Source organism: Polyodon spathula, chromosome 4 (genome assembly GCF_017654505.1).
Source record: "Polyodon spathula isolate WHYD16114869_AA chromosome 4, ASM1765450v1, whole genome shotgun sequence".
Lineage (NCBI taxonomy): Eukaryota > Metazoa > Chordata > Actinopteri > Acipenseriformes > Polyodontidae > Polyodon > Polyodon spathula.
In genome coordinates, this window is record NC_054537.1 from 21,901,166 (window position 1) to 21,922,948 (window position 21,783).

A 21,783-nucleotide genomic window follows, 5' to 3' on the forward strand; every position below is an offset into this window, starting at 1 on the left:
AGGTTTCTAAAAAACACAAAAGTAAATAATTTCAGAATGCAATATGCAAAAATCAATGGTTTTCCAAAGAGGAAATGTTGCAATGTAGACATCAAATATGAATCGTTCCATTATACATGTGGTATTTTGGATGTTGGGAGAGGAGAGTTGTATCGCTAGAGAAAATGGGGCGAAATAAGCAAGTGCACAGTTCCAGATGCAAACATGCTCAGTTTTCACTGTCTGGCCCTCCAGACTACAGGGTGTTTTCATTGCTCTCCAAAGAGCCTGAGTGTGGATCTCTGGTCAGGTTTTCTACCTTATACTTTTTCTTTTTCTTTTATTGTATTCCCTAAAAGCAGAGAACTTTGTTAAATTGAACCATGTTCATCCTGTTTTGGCACACAAGACAAAAGTCTGAAGCTGCATTGCTTTTTTTTATTCATGATAAACACAACCACAAAACCTGGCTGTTTGTTTGGTTCTGTTTTTTATTTGTAATGAGCCAGTGATTACATTTCTATAAAACAAATACAATCCCAGAATCCCCTAGTAACCTTTAATGCATGGCAAGAATTTGGCCAGGTTTGGATAAAGGCACTGAAATGCTCTTTGGATTTCGGTGGCTAGCTGTGGGCAGCCAAAGCCTGTAGCGCCAGGCAGTGGAAATGAGGCATAGGTAGTTAACCTATGTGGTAATATCTGTCAATCAGATTCAGATTGCAGTTGTCATTATCCCACTGGCAAATGGTTGTAATGTTTTGCAAACAAACACACACAAAAAAGAGGTAGTTATTCAGTTCATAACAGCTATGATACCCTATATTGCTAACATTACCAGCAATATCATTTGTTATTGTTATTATTGGTAAGGGACCAGGACCAGATGTTGCAGTTGTTTTTTTATGTATCTGGTCTTATAGTGTTGCAAGCAGAGATTCCATTCACAAAAGCCTTCCTAAACTTTCACTTTTCATAGGCTATCCATTGAAGGTGCTCAGCAGACCTCCAGATTCAGCGGGATGTGACTGTGTTAATTACAGACACACCTCTTTAGACAGATCCCTGCAAAGTTGGTCTGTTAATAGTACAAAACATGGCTCTAGAACCTAGTTGTCAACTTCCTAAGCATGTCATTTCTGCATTCTATTGTAATACCGATCTGCAACCGATGGCTCAAACTTAACAGACCACAACATATTCCAATTAAAGGCTAGTTTAAAAAGGTGATGGAAATATTTTGCATCTTTTTAGTTGGTCTTCATTTAACCCACATCTCTCTCTGTGCCTGCATTTGCTTTACAGCTATATACAGCATCAAAGTTTTCTTTGCAACAAATCTGTGGTTAAGTAATGTATAGCCCACCCATCACTGCTCTTAACTTGAAGCTGAGCAGTAGGAAATAATCCACTAAGAAACAGTTAAGTGAATAGTTTACAATTTGGACCCCCCCCCCCCCCCCCCCCCCCCCCCCCCCCCACCAGAGTGCCACGGTGATTTGTGTCCTAACTAACTTGTGAATCGAACACTTATATCGGGGTAAAGTTGAATTCGACTATTTCAACATCAATTCCTCGTTCTTGGAATGTCGTAAGTATAAAACTGGATGAATATAAACTGTAGTGACCTCTGGTAATTTTGACTTCGGAATACGTTGTCATAAAGACCCCCACCACCCCCCCCCCCCCCCCAACCCCAACCACCGTGCCAGTCGACCTATATAGTTTCTGATTTGTGACGAAGAGTCTAACATTACCGGCTTTATTATTATTATTATTATTATTATTATTATTATTATTATTATTATTATTATTATTAATAAACCTGGTTTTATTATCCTTTGTCAAACTGAAGCACAGATACCCGTAAGCATGGATGAGCCTGGTAAGTGTCTGGTCTTGTTCTGATGCACAATACAATGGAGTTACACAATGCAAGTAAGCCTTGTGCAGTGTCTTTCATACTATGATCTCAAAACACTTTAAAGACCTAAATGAAAAACAAGAAAGTCTTAAGAAAAAAAAAAAACGTTTAGAACATTTTGGGCACTATAAGAAGGCTTATTGAGCCCAAATGTATGACAGAGTGAGTGATACAAGGACGAAAGCACCCTTAAATAGTCTAGAATGTACTTATAAGGACACATAAATATATATAGCCTTCTTTGCTACTTCACCTTTTTGTGATTTGTGGTACTGAAACTATGGGTGGGGGTTGGAGCCCCTGCTAGCTAAATGAAAAGGGTTGATTAACTCCCAAAATACAAAACTTTCCACACTGGATTATTGTATTCTTTTCTTTTCTTTTTTTTAAATTAGTTTTGCGTTCCATGCAACATACATATAGGGGCCAAAATTAATTTCACACACTGATTTATTTTTTGTTTCAAATTTCAATTACCATAGAATGAAATCAGTCTCCAACAGACGTTCAACAAAACTTTAATCCTACAGCAGGGTATTCTTAATTTGAAAGTGGAGCTGACCATCATCTCAACTGGGAACTAATGCTGGAGAATGGTTAGGGTTAGGGCAAGGGATTTGACACGATAAATACAGCAGTAAATATTGGTAGTAACACCTGTTAATTATACAAAACTAAAACCAAACAACTAAACTAATATAATTCAGCAAAGGTTTAAGTATTGAGCAGAAGCTGTTGGTTGTTCTGAGCAAAGCATATTAAACAGCAACAGTTTTACTTAATCAATTTCTCTATTTTCAAACCTGCTGTCTACAGCATCATCACTTCTGCCGCACTCATTTAGAACAAGGCATAAAGTGATGCCAACAAGAATGCCACAGAGACTGGAACATGATCCTATAGGTATCAATATACTGCATAAAACACACAGGACTGTTTTTTTTTTTTTTTACATTACTTGCAGATCTGCAGTGTTGCCCATGCTGTTATTAAGAAGCCTGTCCTAGAGATCAGATTGATAAAGTAGACTCGAACCAACAGCTTTGCTAAATTGCATTAGAAAACATAATGATCCCTGCAGTGTTTAAAGACCATCCAGGAGATCTTTATTCCTGATGCCCACAAGCTGCTTGTTTCAAGCCACTTTGTTGCCAAAAAGCAGTGTTAATATACAAACTTTTGTTTACACAGTTAAGCACACAGCTATAGCTGAATAAGCTTATCCATGGTTGTGCATGGTTGGGTATGATGACCTGCGTTATTGGTTGGTCACTGCATACCAGGTCACGTTCTTCAATACAATGCAAGTAAGTCTTGTGTTGTTTCTTTTATGCTAGGATCTAAAACACTTTACAAGACCTAAGTAAAAGAAAAATGCCCCCTCAAAGAGAAAGGTCAACACAGAGACTATAAGAAGACTAAGACCCTGTCCACACTATGCATTTAAAGTGTATTAGTTGCCTTTAAACAGGCTTAAAAGTGTTAAATACGGTAAGCATCTACACTATGCAGCATTTAGTACCGTACTCAATAACAGGACTCGAGACTAAATTAGATTGCATCAGGTAGTGTGGTTTGTTAGAAGTGTGGACACTGTAATACCAAACTACATTTTTTTGTGATCCTCCAATATCCCAAATGCTTTCTGATATGCTTTTCTGGGTGGACATTACAAATACAGTACTCAGAACAGGCACATTAAGGAGTTGAGCGCGAATAGCAATACCGCTGTACCATATACAATTTCTGAGGGTTGTTGTAATATGGTTGATCATGGAGCGACTTGATTAGATGCCAAAATCAAGGCACATTGATGTCTGGAGTGATGAAATCTGTCAAGGAGAACTCCAGAGTTCAAAACCTAAAAGTAAAATGTACCTTGTGTATTTAAGAAACAAAGCTACAAAGTTCATGCTAAGAACCACTATGTATGCCGTGAGCACAGGCTCCATATTTGCTGTGTTGTAAACATAAAATACAATGCATGGTGAGATACTGTCGTAGTCCCAGTCCATTGTGCTTCTGTAACCAAACTATTTTAATAGTGTTTGTGCACATTACGCCAGGGTAAACATGAAACGTTTTACTTTAGTGTAGACGCTTTGAGCTGGATTAATTAAAATGTTGTTGAGTATGGTTTGCAAGATCGGTTAAGCAGTGTGGACAAGGTCTAAGTGAAGTCAATTGTAAGGAACTGAGTGACTAATACAGAGATGAAATAGTATGGAATGGTTTTATTTTTTATTTTATTTTATGAATGTTAAATATGTAAGTTAAAATAAATAATGCAATAGGTATTCAATAATTAATAAAGCTATGCGTAGTGTACCATTCTTGTAGGTATTCTTACCATAACCATATGCTTTGTCTTTCATATACTTCTTTCACAATCACATAGATTTGTACCCACAATTTGGCTAAACATTAGAAATGAACTACAATCATTAGACACTTCAGCTAGGTCTGCTTGAGCTTCACACAATGCATCACATTTTCTAGTAAATTCAATGCAGTAGAGCAGGTGGTATGCAGAACAACTCAAAAATGCTAAAATCAAAATAAATGTAAAAGAAAATAATGAATTAATTGTTTTAACTGTGTTAGACATTATCACTAAACTTATCTACATACATATTTAAATTTTGTTTAGCAGCTCAAAGGTTACAGTCTGACTATAGTTTCAAATTTATCGTGCATGATTTCCAATGAGCAGGTTTCCACTCTTATACTAGGATGGATGAAGCAGGCACCTGGCGATTCTGCCCATGGAGAGCTCTGCTCAGGGTGCTCTGTGCTGCTCATGAACTTTGCAGTTTTCAACTCATCGTATAATTGAAAACTAATCAGTGAAGCACAATCTTTCTGCATTTTTTAGAAGTATAAATGCTCTGGTAATCATAAATAATAATCACAATACTTTTAGTTTTATTTATTTGGCATGGTTGCACTTTAGTAAAAGCAATAGAAGCTGGTTGAATTTGTTTTCAGATTTTCCTGCATATCATTTCAAAAGGGGAAACATATCTTTCTTGCAAAACAAAAACGACAGAAGAAAACATATACGAGTCTATAGAAAGCTGTAGAGTCCCTTTGAATAATTGTTATGGCTTCAATAAAACATTTATCATTGTTAGTTATTATAGTTTTTTCTTGAGGTTAATGTTTTTGATGTTGTAAACATTTCAAATGGCACACATAGTTATGCTGAGATGGAAATTACACGGTAACATGATAACATTTACAGTTTTAATTATTTATAGCAACTTTGCTGAACAGAAAAAAAAATATGTAGGTTTCCGAAGAGAACCCCAAATACTGTCTTTTGATTCTGTACACCCAAAGCCTTGTAATTAAAAGTTTTAAATACTGTTTAGTATTTTGTCCTAAACCAGAAGTTTGTCAGTCCCAAACTGTTGTGACATGAATGATATAATAAATAAACAGGGAAAAATGCATTTGTTAATCACATTCTGCCTTTTACTACAACTGCAGTACAATTCAGCAGAGCAAAAACTGTAAAGGGGTACTTGAGCTGAAACCTCCAAACAGAATTGGTATAGTTTTTAAAAAAGGTTGAAAACCACTGCAGTAGAGTATACAAAGGGGGGGGGGGAGCACTGAAAGCTGAACTCTACTGATTACAATTCTTAGAAATATAAAAATACAAGAGATGAGGCTTTCCTGAGCATGTATCATTTATACACAATGAAAGATGTACACTGATTAAAAAAACAAAACCATAAGTAAATAGCCTATTATGACCACAGCTAATGGTCCAAGATACACAATACATATAGAAAAACAAACACACCACTGTTTTTAAGCCCCTTCTTTAATGGTGGTATTTAAATCAGCCACTGTTTAGATCAATTGCTCTGAGCCCAACATCTTTCATGTTTTGATGGTTTTACTCATACAGAATGGCTTCACAAAGGAAAAAACCACAAGCAATTGAATGACATGGTTTACTTGACACCGGTGTAATATTCACAGCAAATACATTACTACATTTTGGCCCATGGCCTCGTCTAGTGGCTGGTGCCATCTTTTAAAACTGACCGAACGATGACTGACCATTCATGATTAACGAATGAACACTATCAGGCAGGACAGGTGGTCACTCTACCCACCCTCTATCTAACAAGGACAGCTGTGAGGTAGGGGAGGCAGAAGGCCGTTTGACGTAAAGAAAAACAGGAATGATAATTAGGGGTGTATTTATATCAAAACCTAGATATAAGATTAAGAGCCACAAAGAGATTTGACCTCTCTGTAGAAGCTAAAAGTACATTGGTCAAAACATGATGGTAACAAACACGCAAAAGGGTCTCTGTAAACACCAGAAGAAAAAAAAAGGTTCTGAATCTTTCCTTCCTACTGACAGTCACCCCTGACAGAAGATCAGCTCTGCTATCTTTCTTTTAAAGTTTGTGACGGCTGTTTACATCCTTGAAACCAAGACACCTGGTAGCCCTAGGGGCTAGAAGTAATCCAGCATGCATATCTAATTGTAAAGGTTAAATCCTAGCCTTTTTTCACCTCATTCCAACAACTATTTTTTGTATGCATGCATGTATGTATGTATGTATGTATGTATGTATGTATGTATGTATGTATGTATGTATGTATGTATGTATGTATGTATGTGTATGTCTATGTGTATGTATGCATGCATGAATACATGTGTGTATATGTGTGTATGTATGTATGTATGTATGTATATGCAGTATTAATGTCTTTGACAGAGCAACTAGGAAAGAAATCAGCAGGACATAATCTTTTAGTTTATATTGTAGCTACTTTATTTCTTGTCACTTTGTATATATGAATACCCTGAAGATCAAGAAGCAGTTAGCAGGTTGCAGTGCACAGATTAAACACTATGGATCTGCTGGAACACTGAGTAAAAGCTATGCCCAGGGCAGAGTTTTCATGCTGGATTTCATGCTTTGCACAATTGTTATACAGAGGTTAACCTAATAATAGTCTTGTTGCCCCCTAGCCCCAGTTTTAATGCATCCCAAATTCCAAAGACATTCTAAACCCATTGTCACTACAGGTGGAAAGGTGATGGGCATTTCAAACATTTTGCTTTATATACAAGACAACAGACAGCAGCTCCCACATTCAAGTCCTGCCAGCTAAACAACAGTATAATATACTGTAGGCTGCAGATAGTGTTCTCTAGAGTTAGTATAATACTGTATGCAGCTTATGAAGCATCCTTAAAATAAATAAATAATAAATTAAAAAAAATTGTTTAAAGCAAACTAACTCTAAAAGTATGGTTTGATAATTAGCCAAGTGTATTGTTACGCAACTTTTAGAATCATCTCAAAATCACAGATGCGAATCAATGTGAATTCCAAACAAATAGCTGTATACACTGTATGTAATTGCATGTTGTTCAGTTATTTTGTTTAATTCATGTGTTATCCCTATATTTTGTTGTATAGTATTATACACAATTTAATATCAAAACCCAACTCATTCATTTGAAATATAGCTTATTAATTGCAATATCTAGTGTACACTTTTCGTGTCATGTTTATGCTGCTTCAAATTGCAATAGGTTGCTAAGGGTTTCATACTGTATATTTCAAGTCGCACCACTTCAATTATACTCCTAAATCTTTCTTTGCTTAGTTCTTTAGGCTATTTAATGCAAAAGCCAACACTAGACTTATAGGCTTACCTGCACTCTAAACACAAATTCATATTTTCTGGTGCCATAAAGTTGTTAAACAGTGCAGTTGTGCAATCTGTCTACCATTACATTATTGCTGAACTGTTTAGTATTGTGTGACTAACTCCCTATAATACCTTGAGGGAGTGCATGCCTTGGTCCAATTAAAGTTTTCAAAGAATAACACTTACGAAAGACATTGAAAAAGACCCTTTATCTTAAAATATTTGAGTTAGTTCCTCTGGCAAACCTCTTACATGGACGAAATGAGAGCAGTTTGCATGCGAAAGCAATGAAACAAACAACCCATAATCATATAATAATAAAAAACACCACATGTAAAACCTCGCAGTCAGATAGTTGGTGAACAAGTAAAATGTATACTTTTAGGTCTAGTTGTTTATAATAATAATAATAATAATAATAATAATAATAATAATAATAATAATAATGCTATTATCACACACACCCTCTCTATAGAATGGTCCTCCTCGTTTTTCTTGGATACTTATATTCATAACAAGTAAAAGGTTCTGTTTATTGTGTTCAATATTAAACAAAGGTGTTTTAAATGTGGATAATATGAATCATCTTATTATGGAAGGTATGATATGATTAATTAGATTACACAGCCCGTTTTATAAATGTATACCTAGGGCAACAACAGATGGTGTGGCCTTGTTATGTCTCAAATAATATGTGCAACCGTAGAAGAAGAAGAAGAAGAAGAAGAAGAAGAAGAAGAAGAAGAAGAAGAAGAAGAAGAAGGATAAATAATAATAATTTGAGAATATTTGTTAGCTGCCAAAATAGCGCTCTGTGGTTTCTTGCAGCTTTGGCAAATAACGAAGAATCATATGCTACTGGTTCAGTTGCACTGTTTTGCTGTGACAGGCACTTCTTTTTGTTGTATAAACATTTTGACAGTGATCCGGGCCATTATCTATCATGAAAGGTGATACGATTAAAACTAACTTGGCTGCAAATATTATTACTTAAAGAAATCTCACTTTACACTGCATCGTTTGATACCATTAGACATCTGTAGCAGGCTAACATGAGGCACTTTGAGAGTCAAAGTAGCACAAAAACTAAAATAAATATCAATACATTAATCTAGCATGAAGCATTCTCAAAGGCAATATTAAGTAAATGTATATCTTGAAATAGGTGCAGGTACAATGGAAACTTTCAGAAATATGTATTCGAGATCAAGATGAAACTGTTTTGTGTTTCTCATACCAATAAAATAACAGTTGTTGGCATGTGCTGCACTGTAACAAAATAGGAAACATCAATTAACCTTATTATAAACAACCTGTTAGCCACCTTGCTCCGACATGCAGATAAACAACAAATGTTTCAACAATAACAAAATACATTAATAACAGCACACTTTTCACTCACCCCTGTGACTAACCAAAATATGCATGTTCTTTATATTATATATTAATATATATATATATATATATAATATATATCTAGATATATATATATGATAAAAATCTATATATCTATATCTATATATATCATAATGGGATAATCATAGGAAATGGGGAACCTTACCCCCTTGGATCGAGATGTCTTCCGATAAACGACTAACCTATACCTGTTGAGTCTATTTAAAAAAGATATATTATTAAATTGCTTGTTTGGGAGCTCTGGTTACCACAAATGTACAAAGCAAGTGTAACATGAATCACAAATATTGTCCAACTGCAATAGTCTAAAACTCACCTATAGGCTAATCTCACCTGAACAAGAAAGAAATTGAGAACTGTTTTTAAAATAGATGTAAACCAAACCAGTTTCGAAAGAAACTGTTTTGGCTGCATTAAAACGGTGTAAAGAAACGCCTACAGTGTGTACAAACGAGTGTAGGATATGGTACTGACTTAAACGTAATTGAAATGCAACACTCAGTTCTTTTGAAGTAGTCGTGAGTTCGACTGTCTGATGTATTTATACAAATAACTTATAAGTAATTAAAAATAATAACTTTAGCTTAGAAAACGTGCCAGGGTTGACCTCCTTTAGGTATCAATATCGTCAGTAGAAATTTTAGAAACGACTTTATTTTAAACCCCTGCTTGCTGAAAACGTATGCTTCATTACTTACGTGATTGTTGTGTCTCCTGATGTTGCTGATTTTTAATTTTGAATTAAGCTATAGATGATTTAATGTATGTTAAAGTAAAAAACAAACAAACAAGTATACCAATGTATACATACAACCTATATCAAACAAATAAGTGTACAAACTATGCCAATTACAAAAACAAAATGCAGGACTACAAAATAATAAGAGATATTGAATAGATTTTTTCTATACAAATAATTCTTATGTAAGAAATTAAGCAACAGTAAAACAGAAAAAAGCAATGTTTAATATGTAATTTCGAACACCAGTATAAAGATAAATACCTAGTCTAGATAAAACTGCTGTGTTAAATTTGTTCTGTTTTTGTTAAAGCGGTATGGCATCCTTTTATTATAGCAATATCACTAGCAAAAAATAATAATAATAATAATAATAATAATAATAATAATAATAATAATAATAATAATAATAATATTTAAAATGTGCTGTGCTGGTTAACTTCTGACTCGACGATTGCTATGTGGTGGCATCTAGCTAAAATTGAATATCGGTATATGAGAAAACTGTTTTATTGTATTAGCTCAGCATTTTAATTATGATAACGAGAGAAAAGATGAAATTCCTAGATAGTGCATGCAGGAGGGATTTCTAATGATCAGGTGGGGGGTGATGGGGAATCAAATGCTGCCTCCTTTCAATTGTCAACCAGGTACTGCCGGAGCTTTATCATAAAAACAAACGTTTTACCTTTCCTACAGCTCAGCTGAGAACAGAATCTCATTTTTCCATTACTTTTTAAACTTAAATTCATATATATGCTATATCAATTAGTATATTCGTTTCTATAATTAATAAACAACAACAACAACAAAAAAACTAAACTCGTATATTTTGTTCATGTATGTTTAGCTGTAAATACGTTGATTATCTTATGGAACATTTACAATGATCAATTTTTTTCAGTTATTATTTATTTTTGTTACGCCATCAATGCAATAAATAAAGAAATAATGTAATTTAATATATAAAAATTATAATACAATCTCAATATCATTTATATGTTTAACAATATAATAAAAGGCATTTATTATAAGAAAGAAATCATACAAATCTGTAAACATGCAATAAATATATGCATTACCTTAGTTAAAATAACGAGGATTGGTCGTTGGGTATCATGCCATAAATCCAAGTTTAACTGCATACTGTTTACCAAACGACTCATAAAACACAAAAGCAGAATTTGTATTAACTTGATCTCTCCAGATTACAATCTAATATTAATCTGTATTCATAATTATAATGTTAAAATGGGACAGTCACACTGATTTCTTGGATGCGCTCAAGAAAACAACATTTTCCAGTGGGTGATGCTATCTTCACAATTATCTAAACTTAGCAATTATATCTGTATATACATGCCTTTTCAAGCGCCATTTACTTAATGTGCTTTTGTGGTGGGCGTCATAATTATATATCTATCTCTTAAAGGTATACTGTTTCTCAGATGTCCCACTTTTATGCAACGCAATGCTTCGTGTTTCAATCACTCCTACAAGCTCAAGCTGCCTTCACATAAAACTAGCTGCTCTACAACCTACCCCACGGCCCGAAATAATAATAATAATAATAATAATAATAATATAATAATAATAATAATAATAATAATAATAATAATTATTATTATTATTATTATTATTATTATTATTATTATTATTATTATATTTTCTTTCGCTTTCGGTCTTAACCTATTTATCATACATAAAACAAAATTACGTCTGTATTTGGTGCGGTTTTCAAAAATCCCTAACTCTTTTAGGATTGAGATTTTTGTTTTTTTTAAATAATATGAAAAATTTATATAATATTAAATGTATTACATAGTTTATTTGATGTTTTAATATAGCGCGTTTTTTTTTTTTAGAAGTCCTTCGGAAGCCAAAAGTCATGTACACAAGCTAAAAAGCTTGAACAGTCAAAAATTTAATTTTCTTTTCAGTTTTTTATTAAGTATGTGGAAAACTACAAAACGGTATGTAATTCAATATGTGAACGCAACATTATTCAGCAGGTTTAATTCAACTTTTTGAAGCAAAAGTATATGCCTCTATAGTGATGCAAAACTTTTGGCCATAGATCTAGCTATTTCTAATCTATTCCACACGTTGCAAATAGGAAACTAAATCCTACTACGAGAAAATAATTTGACACCGGGCAGTCATTTCGGCAACTATTTATTTATTGTATATAAATACAATAAAATAATTGCGGCGATGACCAAGGAAATATTTTCAAAAGAAGGGCGAATCAGTTTGAACACTTAGGATCAAATCCTTTCTTTTATCCGATCCGATTTTAGCATTTGTTTCCCTTCATATAAATCCGTTCCAAGCTCTGACAAACAACAGAGTTTAAGGTTCTCGTTAAATCGCGTATTTTCAGAACCTAGCCCATTGAGAGCTCGTTTGTTATCTGCAAGATCCTACGTTATATGCACGATCACAGTAGCCTTTTTTCTTCAAAGCACACATGCAGACCTTATATCAGGCCAATCTCTAACCGGTTTGAGAGACACTCTCTTACTCTTCTTTGCATAACCAGTCCAGGTTGTTCAGTCTTGTCTTACCTGGTTTTTCTATGCACCTTTAAGTACTTTTCTATTGTTTCTCATTCTGTTTTTCTTCTTCAAACCTTCCATCTGACAAGCTCGAAAATCACCTTGAAGTGGTCATGTCAGCTTGAATCATTATCTCTTTAATTCAATCAATGTTTTTCAACGGGATCAAAGCGCAGTTCCGCTTTAATGCTATCTGATACCTCTATATAGTAGTTCGGTGTTAGATCAGGTATAATAATAATAATAATAATAAAATAATAATAATAATAATAATAATAATAATTATTATTATTATTTAAAAAAGATTATTTTAAAAAATAAAAGGCGACTTATTTTCCGCTAAAAATATGTAAAAATACATTTAAATAAATTTATTAGTGTACTACTATTATAATGTTGTGTGTGTGTGTGTGTGTGTGTGTGTGTGTGTGTGTGTGTGTGTGTGTGTGTGTGTGTGTGTGTGTGTGTGTGTGTGTGTGTGTGGTGTGTTAAATGCAAACGATTGCTATCGATTTTAATCCTTATTAAATTAGAATTTTTTAAAAAATAAGTAAATTAAAAAAAAAAAAAACTTACCACCAGATCGGATAACTTGCCATGACTTGTGTCAGCCCACAGAGTAACAGGAAACATCCAAAGTAGATCATCCTCAAAAAAGTTTTACTTGCACAAACACACCAAAAAAGAGTGTGCAATAGAAAAAGCACACAGATCAAGTATTTTCTTGCGTCTGGAGCAGGTTCAGTGAGACGACTCTTTACAACCAACCAAGACAGTACACAGGAGTCAAATATTAAAAGTTGTAAGCAGCTCACTTTGGGGACCCAATCAGCAGTTATTGCCAACGGGGGAATTCTGATGATGTTCTCTCTCTCTCTCTCTCTCTCTCTCTCTCTCTCTCTCTCTCTCTCTCTCTCTCTCTCTCTCTCTCTCTCTCTCTCTCTCAAACTCCGCAATGAGCTAATTGCAATAAGATAATGTTTTAGTAGTCATTAGGGCTTGTTGGCCTCTACAAGCCTCGTGTGATATATAATGTAGTTTACAGGGAGAAGGGAGGTTTAGGGGGGTTTAAATAGACTCAGGAACCCCTGTGGATTAGGTAGCTATAACAACCTGTCCGGATTTCACTCCCTGGTTTGAAGCTGCTAAAATGCAAAACTATAAACGCGTGAAACGCTTTGTTTTCTGCCCCTTTCCTTTAATTTTCTTTCTTATTTTATCGTTTCGCTTTTTATGCATCCTATCATATTTGTTTTCTGTGTAAGTGCGTGTTAAATAACTTAATTCCAAAATGTATTATTTCCCACGAGAAAAAAAATTAAAAAAAGAAAACGCAAATTATTATTCTTCCTTATCCCTATACTGCAGTGTTCTTTATGACAGTCAATATTTGCAACGGCTCCTTTTTAAACATTCAATTCGTAGCTTAATTTTAAATGATTTGGATAGGCATTGCCTTCAGTTCAACCTAGCTTTGAATACTGGTAGACGTTTCGTTCATTAGTTATTACTTGTGGGCTGTTCACGTCTGAGGTAATAAATACTCGCATGGAATTAAAGTAGAAAATTAACACACACCAGTACATTTACGAAGTATAATATGTTGGCGCTTTTTGATGCTGGTCGACTATGAAAGGCGCTATATAAGATAAATATTGATTGACTGATTAATTCTAGTTCGCAACACTCCTGTAGTAGATGAGATGGAAACTTTTAAGGACAAGGTATGCTGTAGCTGCCCCTCATGGAGACAAATCATATGGGGTCTTCTTTAAGTACAAGCGATTTTCTTTTGAGGGTGGCTCTGGACAAAACAACTATGATCCAATAAATTTGTCACTCTTTCCAAATTTAAATACCATCCAATTAAGGTACTGTTGAAAGAACCATGTTTAGCGAAGCGAATTCAAAGCGTGGATTTTTCTGAGACAGCACCCTTTTAAATGAATATTTCATAAATCTCAGAAAAAGAAGGGAGATATTAGTTGCTATATATATATATATAATATTCTATAATATATATATAGATATAATATATAATTTTATATTATAAATGTTTATTGGGTAATAAATGTACATACTGAAATAAAATGGTATTATGCATTCCGTTATTTCTTCACTAAAATGTAACCTATTTTCCTCTTATTTGCAATACGAATCTTCAAAATGCATTAAGTAAATAAATGCATTGTGATCTGGAAGTGTACAACAGTACCTGACATTATTAGAACGTAAACAGATGTGGAAAGAAACAACAATTGTACAAAAGCATATCTAAAATATACTGTCTGAATCAAGTCCTATTGTGTCCTCTCTTGCATGTTACTACTTATTTCTACTTTGTGTCTGCAACACGTGTAGCACGACTACACCTAGTGGAGTTTCAAAGTAAAGATATATTTCAATACTCCTTTTATATTTATGTGAATTGACAGGTTGCTTCCCGCGTTTTCACTGAGCCTGGAAAACAGCTATTGGGGTACACTTAACGAAGTGAACTGTATTCATTATAGGGTACCAAGAAATTTAGGGAACGGTCCAGATTCCGTTCTTTTAGCACAGGAGGCGACAGGCGAATCTTGCTCCGATCTTGTCATACAAAAAGTTGTAATTAATATTAAACTTTTTTTTTTTTGTAAGAAAGAAACAACAGACAGAGAGACAGACAGACAAACAGAAAGAAAGAAAGAAAAATCTTTTATCTGTTAATACAAACGTTTTAGTTAAACGTCACCCTTTTGTTAGCTTTAATTCCAGTTATTTTTAAGGATCTGTATTACGCGAACAGCTATAAGTAGAGGTACAGCAGAACTGACGAATTAACTTGAAAATGTTTCAAAAGGTATTAATTAATTTCCTAAACCTTAAATTAACATATTTTTTGTTTTATAATCAGCAATGGTTCGAATGCAGTTGATGTAGGTGATAGCGGGGCTGGTTGTCACGCTTTTTACTCTTTATTATTTTCCTCAATCTGGTGACATGCTGCGAGGCTCTGTTCCTCGTTATAGTGAACAATAACTCTTCACGTACAAATTAATGTTTTTCATTTCAGCATAACTTAATTCCAAATATGATATTTAGACGGTTGAAAATGCGCCGTTCACCCGTGACAACGTATGTTCTTGCTTTTACAGTAGACAATAATGCAACATTTATTTATATATTTATTTATTTAAATAACATAAAGTTTCTATTGTGTACAATGACAGAATAAGTTGTACTTTTACTTTTTATGTGAACATAAAAAAATACAGACCTATATATATTTGAAATGTTGACCCATGCTACAAAGTAATATCACAGAACCAGAGGACAAACGGTACATCATTTAAATAAGCATTATGTGGTGTCATATCCCACATTTTGGTGTAAAAAAGTAGAAAGAAAAAATATAAGACTTCTTCCTATAGGATTTACATGTGACAACCAACGCCCAAAACTATGTGACAACCTGTCCCAACCAGACTTTACATGATAATTTAATTCTCTCAGTACTACTGGGATAACCTACTGGTTTTGTTTTTACTCTAAAAGATAGCCAGTATCTGATTCTATTTAACATGGCCACCAGTTCAAACAAATTTCAATACTACTAAGAGTTATAACATAAATAACAAGATATGCATTTTTTAGTTTGGGTATGAAAAAAAATTAAATATGTGCTAACCTTTATGTTAGATGGAATTTACCTCAAATTACAAGATGGTTGACTTCCAGAAAATAGAACACACATTTCAGTGTTAGTACCATCTAGTTTCATAGCTATGAGCACTGTGACAACCAACCTGTGTGACAACCAACATCGGTCTCTCCTACTTTGTGCAAGCGTCTTTAGCGTATTTCATATGGCTCATATTTAATCAATCGACTAGGCCGCTATGTATTAAACAAGGTTGGACGATTCCCTTTGCCAATTCTCTTTCAAATTACATTGCAGATCTGCACTGGGACATCCCCGTGTAAATCAATTGCAAGTGCATTTAAACATTTTATTGCTGCAATGTACAGAATGATACTAGCCTATCCGATTTATGAATAAGGTAATTATATATCTACACGTTATACAGCACACACGCATACACGTACGCGCTCTCACGCACACGCACACACACACACACACACACACACACACACACACACACACACACACACACTCATTATATGGCACTACATAATCTTCCACAAAAAACAAAGAAACAACAAAAAAGCTAAACAAACTTGGCACAGGATAACAAAGAAGAAAATAAACAATACGACCATTACAAAGGACCAGCGGTGTACTATTAAAATGAGAAGATGTTTTTAAGGGGTAAAGGGGTTACAAGAAGTAAAAGGTGTGAAAAGAATACGAACAAGCAGATTAGGGGGTTTACAAGGCAGAGCAAAGGCGAATCGGACTCCGGTAAATAAACAAAGAAGTGGACAGCAGCCCCAGAAAACAGGATGATAGAGCTGTGAGAAAATGAATGACAATAGATTTTTCCATCACAAAGAATTAACTCTTAAAAAAAAAAAGAAACAAAGAAACAAAGACATAGAGAGAGGGGCGTATCCACAGGGGTCAAAGAAATTCATTTTCTGGGGTCTTTCAGACGACCATGTTAAACAATCCATCTTAAAAATTGTTGTATGACCAATAAGACGTCACCAGCACTGCTTCGTTTTAAGTGACGTCAGAAAGAACTACCGGTATATGTTACATCTGGAAACATCTGTCAGGGTAGCTGTTCGTAAATTTAACATGCTGGGGGGAAAAAAAATGACAGTACCTTGCAATACTGTTTATAATAATAATAATAATAATAATAATAATAATAATAATAATAATAATAATAATAATACACCGTTGCTTTCTGGCATGGTGCATGCAGCTGGCACTGGTAATTGCGTTTGTGTATTTCCTATTATTTGTAGTACCCTGCCTTTTTCATCAGACAGGCATGTATGGGTAGCTGGCGGATATATATGTAAATCCACAGTTGCAGAAATTACAGTTGCACACCCCTAAAGGCAATTGCCAACACCATCTCATGTAAGAAATTTAGGTTTTCAGACCCAGTGGTTGAAAAGGCACATTAGTAAGCCTGGTAAATATTGGATAGCTGTCATTCCTGTAGTTTGCAAATTTGTAAAACCAACTGATCTCAGAAGTCATGCAGAACAACAAAGACAACACAAAAAATTAGAATAACGAGGCTTTCAAAAGAGGATATCAATTTAGTAATCAAGAAGAATTTTGGGGACACAGCCTCGATTTTGTTGACCTGTATATTTGAAACTGATTTGTTGACAGTGGTTTAAAATGTTGCAGGCAATCTTTGTATTAGTCGGGGTTATTTATTTTATTTATTTATTTATTGCATTTATATAGCGCTTTTATACAAATGTATCGCAAAGCACTGTACAGTACATAGCAGAAAAAAAGAACAAACCACAATACATTTGTGTAGCATGTCACACATACAACTGCCAGTCACACCATTTAAACAACAGTATACACATAATACAAAAGCAGCAATTAAAGTTACAAAGTTTCAACCCACTAAGATAAGAAAGACATTTTTATAAAAGTGTGTTTTCAGACATGTGCCATTATTTTATGGTACTGCTCCATGGTAATTATTCTTTTAATCTTCACTGGATCTGTTACCTCCTGCAGCTGATCTCAATCTGACCACACATTTCAGTCTGGTTCAAACTAGATTGTGAATGCAGAAATGCAGAGTATCTGGATTACTCACTACCCCAAATCAGCATTTGGTGTGAGCAATTTATTTGGATAAGAGCAACATTTTAATTATTCCCAATGACTTGCTGTAAATACTGGTATGCACAAACTATTTATTATTCTGCTCTAGCTTACTACTTTTTGTTGGTTGTCATATATGGTACCATATTGATATTACATTTAGATACTTGTGCACCTGCTTGTTTTAAAGGAACAAGACAGGTAAAAAGTACATTAAAATCACCACAAACATTCACAGTATACTGTTACAACCTACCTTTTGGGGTCTATTTTAATTACCACAAAGGTTGCAGATCTAAGCCACTGTTTAGATTAATAAAATAGGACCCTTCAACGTTAAGAGTACATCACTGTGGATGTTTCAACATCCATAGTTTTATATATACAAGAACAATTAAAATCAACATGGCTTGGAGAATTAAAAAGTATTTGAAATACCAGTATAGATCATTTTAGTGCTTATCACTCTGGCTCAAGTATGATCGGTAATATTTTCCTTATGTATCATGATTAAAAAGTCCACTTCAACACTTCGGAGGCCCCTGTCAGTGATGTTTGAATTACTGGTGCTGTTTTTTTTACACTCTAATGCCATCTACTGGTATCTTCTAACATTACAAATAGATTTTTTTTTTTTTTTTTTTTTTTTTTTTTTTTTTTTTTGCATGTACCCAATTCATAGGACTGGACAATAACTAATTGGAACGATTTTAGCCCTTGGTTTGTCCATGAATTGTCAACATTACTTGAACAGAAAAATTTAGCCTGGAGAAAGGCAAGTACCTCCAATGCTGAAAATGCTATATTTTTTAGAGAAAGTAATGTACACAAGCAATTAGACAAGCTAAACTTGAATACAAAAATGAATACAAGAATTATGCAATTTTCTCAAAGCCAAAAGAAACTAGCCGAGTGCAATTTGTTAAACTTTCAATGTGTGTGTGTGTGTGTGGGGGGGGGGGGGGGGGGGGGGGGGGGGGGGGGGGGGGGGTACGCAAACAGTAGGGGGGGGGGGGGGGGGGGGGGGTGGGGGGGCGGGACAAAGCCTTTAGTAAAGCAGGGTGGGGGGGGGGGGGGGGGGGGGGGGGTACTTAGTAAGCCGGAAATCATTTCCTGTTGTAGAGAGTAGGACAGTTAACGAGAATAACAGTTTTTAGGAAAATCTCAAAAAAAAGAGAGCTACATGTTAATAATAATAAAAAAAAAAAAAAAAAAAAAAAAAAAACACTCAGGACAAGTAATTAAACATAATCTCCTTGACAACTTACTGGAAGTGTATTTTTACATCAAGAATAACTGAGCATGTACTTTCCTTTGACAAGTTGGTTTCTAGTGACCTTGAAGAAGTAGCACACACACAGACAGCTCTGGGGTATGAATGAAAGTTTCAACAAAACACTTATACAAAAAAAGGCATGTTGGCCAAAACAAACAGACAACTCAGAAAACAAAACAAAAACAGGTATTGTGCTGGTGTTAACCAGCGTAGGTAGCAATTGTTTTCTATTATTTGACTTTCTTGTCTTACAACTCATGCCTCATTCTGCCTCTGAACACAACCCTTTCTCACCTGTGATCACCCTACTTATACACCTGTGGCTGGAGCCTTAATTAATCATTTATTCAATTCATGGCTCCAGCCACACTCCCACGTGTTTTTACAAGGAGAATTTTAACTGCCTCTCTGTCACCACTATTCCACGTACACACACACAAACCCACATCCCTATGCTCACATACCAGTATACATTAACTCCCTGTGATACATAACCCAAACTATACAAAATAAACTAAAATTACACCCAGGGGCAGGAGGGTACCACATCTTATCACCTTTTAAAGTATTGTAGCGATCTCGGTTAACGCAGGCAGGTGTATCACACAGGGCAAGGCAATCCACACACAGGCGAAGGGTGGGCACAAACCCGGGACCTCTTGCACTAAAGCATAGCACCGATATCGCTGTACAAAGGAACCAGCACCTTTGTACAGTGGTATTGGCGCTGTGTGTGGATTGCCTTGCCCTGTGTAATGCACCTACCTGCGTTAACCGAGATTTCTACAGCATCTTCAACTCACTTACTGTGTATCAACATTTAATACACAAGCCTTCCACAATCTTCAAATGAATTAGTTTTCAGAAGTTACCTCAGAAGAACAGCTACCCATTGTTTATGTTGGGGTTGGGTAAGTCTAGCAGCAGTTGTTTGGTAATGGAACATAAAATATTACAGAGCTGATTGAACTGTCTTGCACTGCAAGTCAGGGCACTTCAAAATATGTACTTTCCATGCTCAGTTATTCTTGATGTAAAAATATGCTTCCTACAGGAGTACAGAAAGTTGTCAAGGAGGCTGTGGGACACACATTAATGAACAGGGACTCACGAATATATTATATATATATATTAATATTTTCAAACCACCCCCCCCCCCCCCCCCCCCCCCCCCCCCCCCCACCCCCCCCCCTTTTGGTGTAAAATAACCCCCACCCCCCCCGGTGTTTGCAACAGTTTACCTAAATTACATCCTAGAACAACGTTTTCAGTTGGTTCATAATTTCAGGTATTTCAGTTGGTTGGTCTTTATTCTGTAGATTGGATTTAATTAGGAGTTTTTTGCCACTGATCAACACAAAAAAAGTCCATAAAGTCAAAGTGAAAAATAAAATCTACAAATTGTTCTAAATTAATTACAAATAACAAAACAGAAAATAATTGATTGCATAAGTATTCACCCCCTTTGCTATGACACACCTAAATAAGCTCTGGTGCAACCAATTGTCTTTAGAAGTCACATAATTAGTTGAATGGAGTCCACCTGTGTGCAATTAAGGTGTTTCACATGATTTCAGGTTAAATACACCTATCTCTGGGAGGTTCCACAGTTGGTTAGTACATTTCCTAACAAAAAAAAACATCATGAAGACAAAGGAACATTCAAAGCAAATCCAGAATAAGGTTCTTCAAAAGCACCAATCAGGGTTAGGATATAAAAACATTTCCAAGGCATTTAATTTATAGGGAGCCTCGTGTCATTTCACTTGAGACACAATCTGTCTAGAACAGGCCGTCCTCAAAAACTGAGTATCCAGACGAGAAGGGCACTAGTCAGGGAGGCCACCAAGAGGCCTATGGCAACTCTAAAAGAGTTACAGTCTTCCACGGCTGAGCTGGGAGACACTGTGCATACTTCAACAATAGCCTGGGTACTTCACACAAAACTATATATATATATATATATATATATATATATATATATATATATATATATATATATATATATATATATTATATAACGAATATTATATAAACTTATTAACTGAAAAAAAATTATGACGTAAAACTGTTACCACACACGGATGTGAATACTAAAGAGCTTTTCTGGTTGCTTCTCTTCATTTTTCTAACTTTACTATTTTAATAGATTCAGTGCTGAACCATATACTTTCTTCATGACTCTTGATTATAGAGGGTTCGCTACACTGGTGCTCAGAGGTGGAATGGAGCAACTGTTTGAGAGCGTGAGGAGAGTGACAGAAGAGGGTGCAACCACAGCCAACACACCCCCACAGTTCGGGTGGAGGTCGGCAGCCAAAGATGCCACCTTCTGGGACTGGTTACGAGGGCGGCTCTCCAAGCTGGATGTGGAAAGTACCCTGAGCAGGTCCTAGTCCTTGCGGTAGACAAATTAGGGGAACCAGTCCACCCCTAGGGTGACCCCAC

General features: G+C 35.1%; 1 protein-coding gene across 1 annotated transcript in view; it reads right to left on the reverse strand.

Moving 5' to 3' along the window:
- Positions 1 to 13,140, reverse strand: part of LOC121314315 (protein Wnt-3a-like) — a 32,514-nt gene extending 19,374 nt beyond the window's left edge. The window contains exon 1 of the mRNA XM_041247433.1: positions 12,884 to 13,140. Within this exon, the coding sequence (XP_041103367.1) occupies positions 12,884 to 12,954 (71 nt within the window). The 5' untranslated portion in view covers positions 12,955 to 13,140. The remainder of the gene's footprint in view (positions 1 to 12,883) is intronic.
- Between the last annotated feature and the right edge of the window lie 8,643 nt (positions 13,141 to 21,783).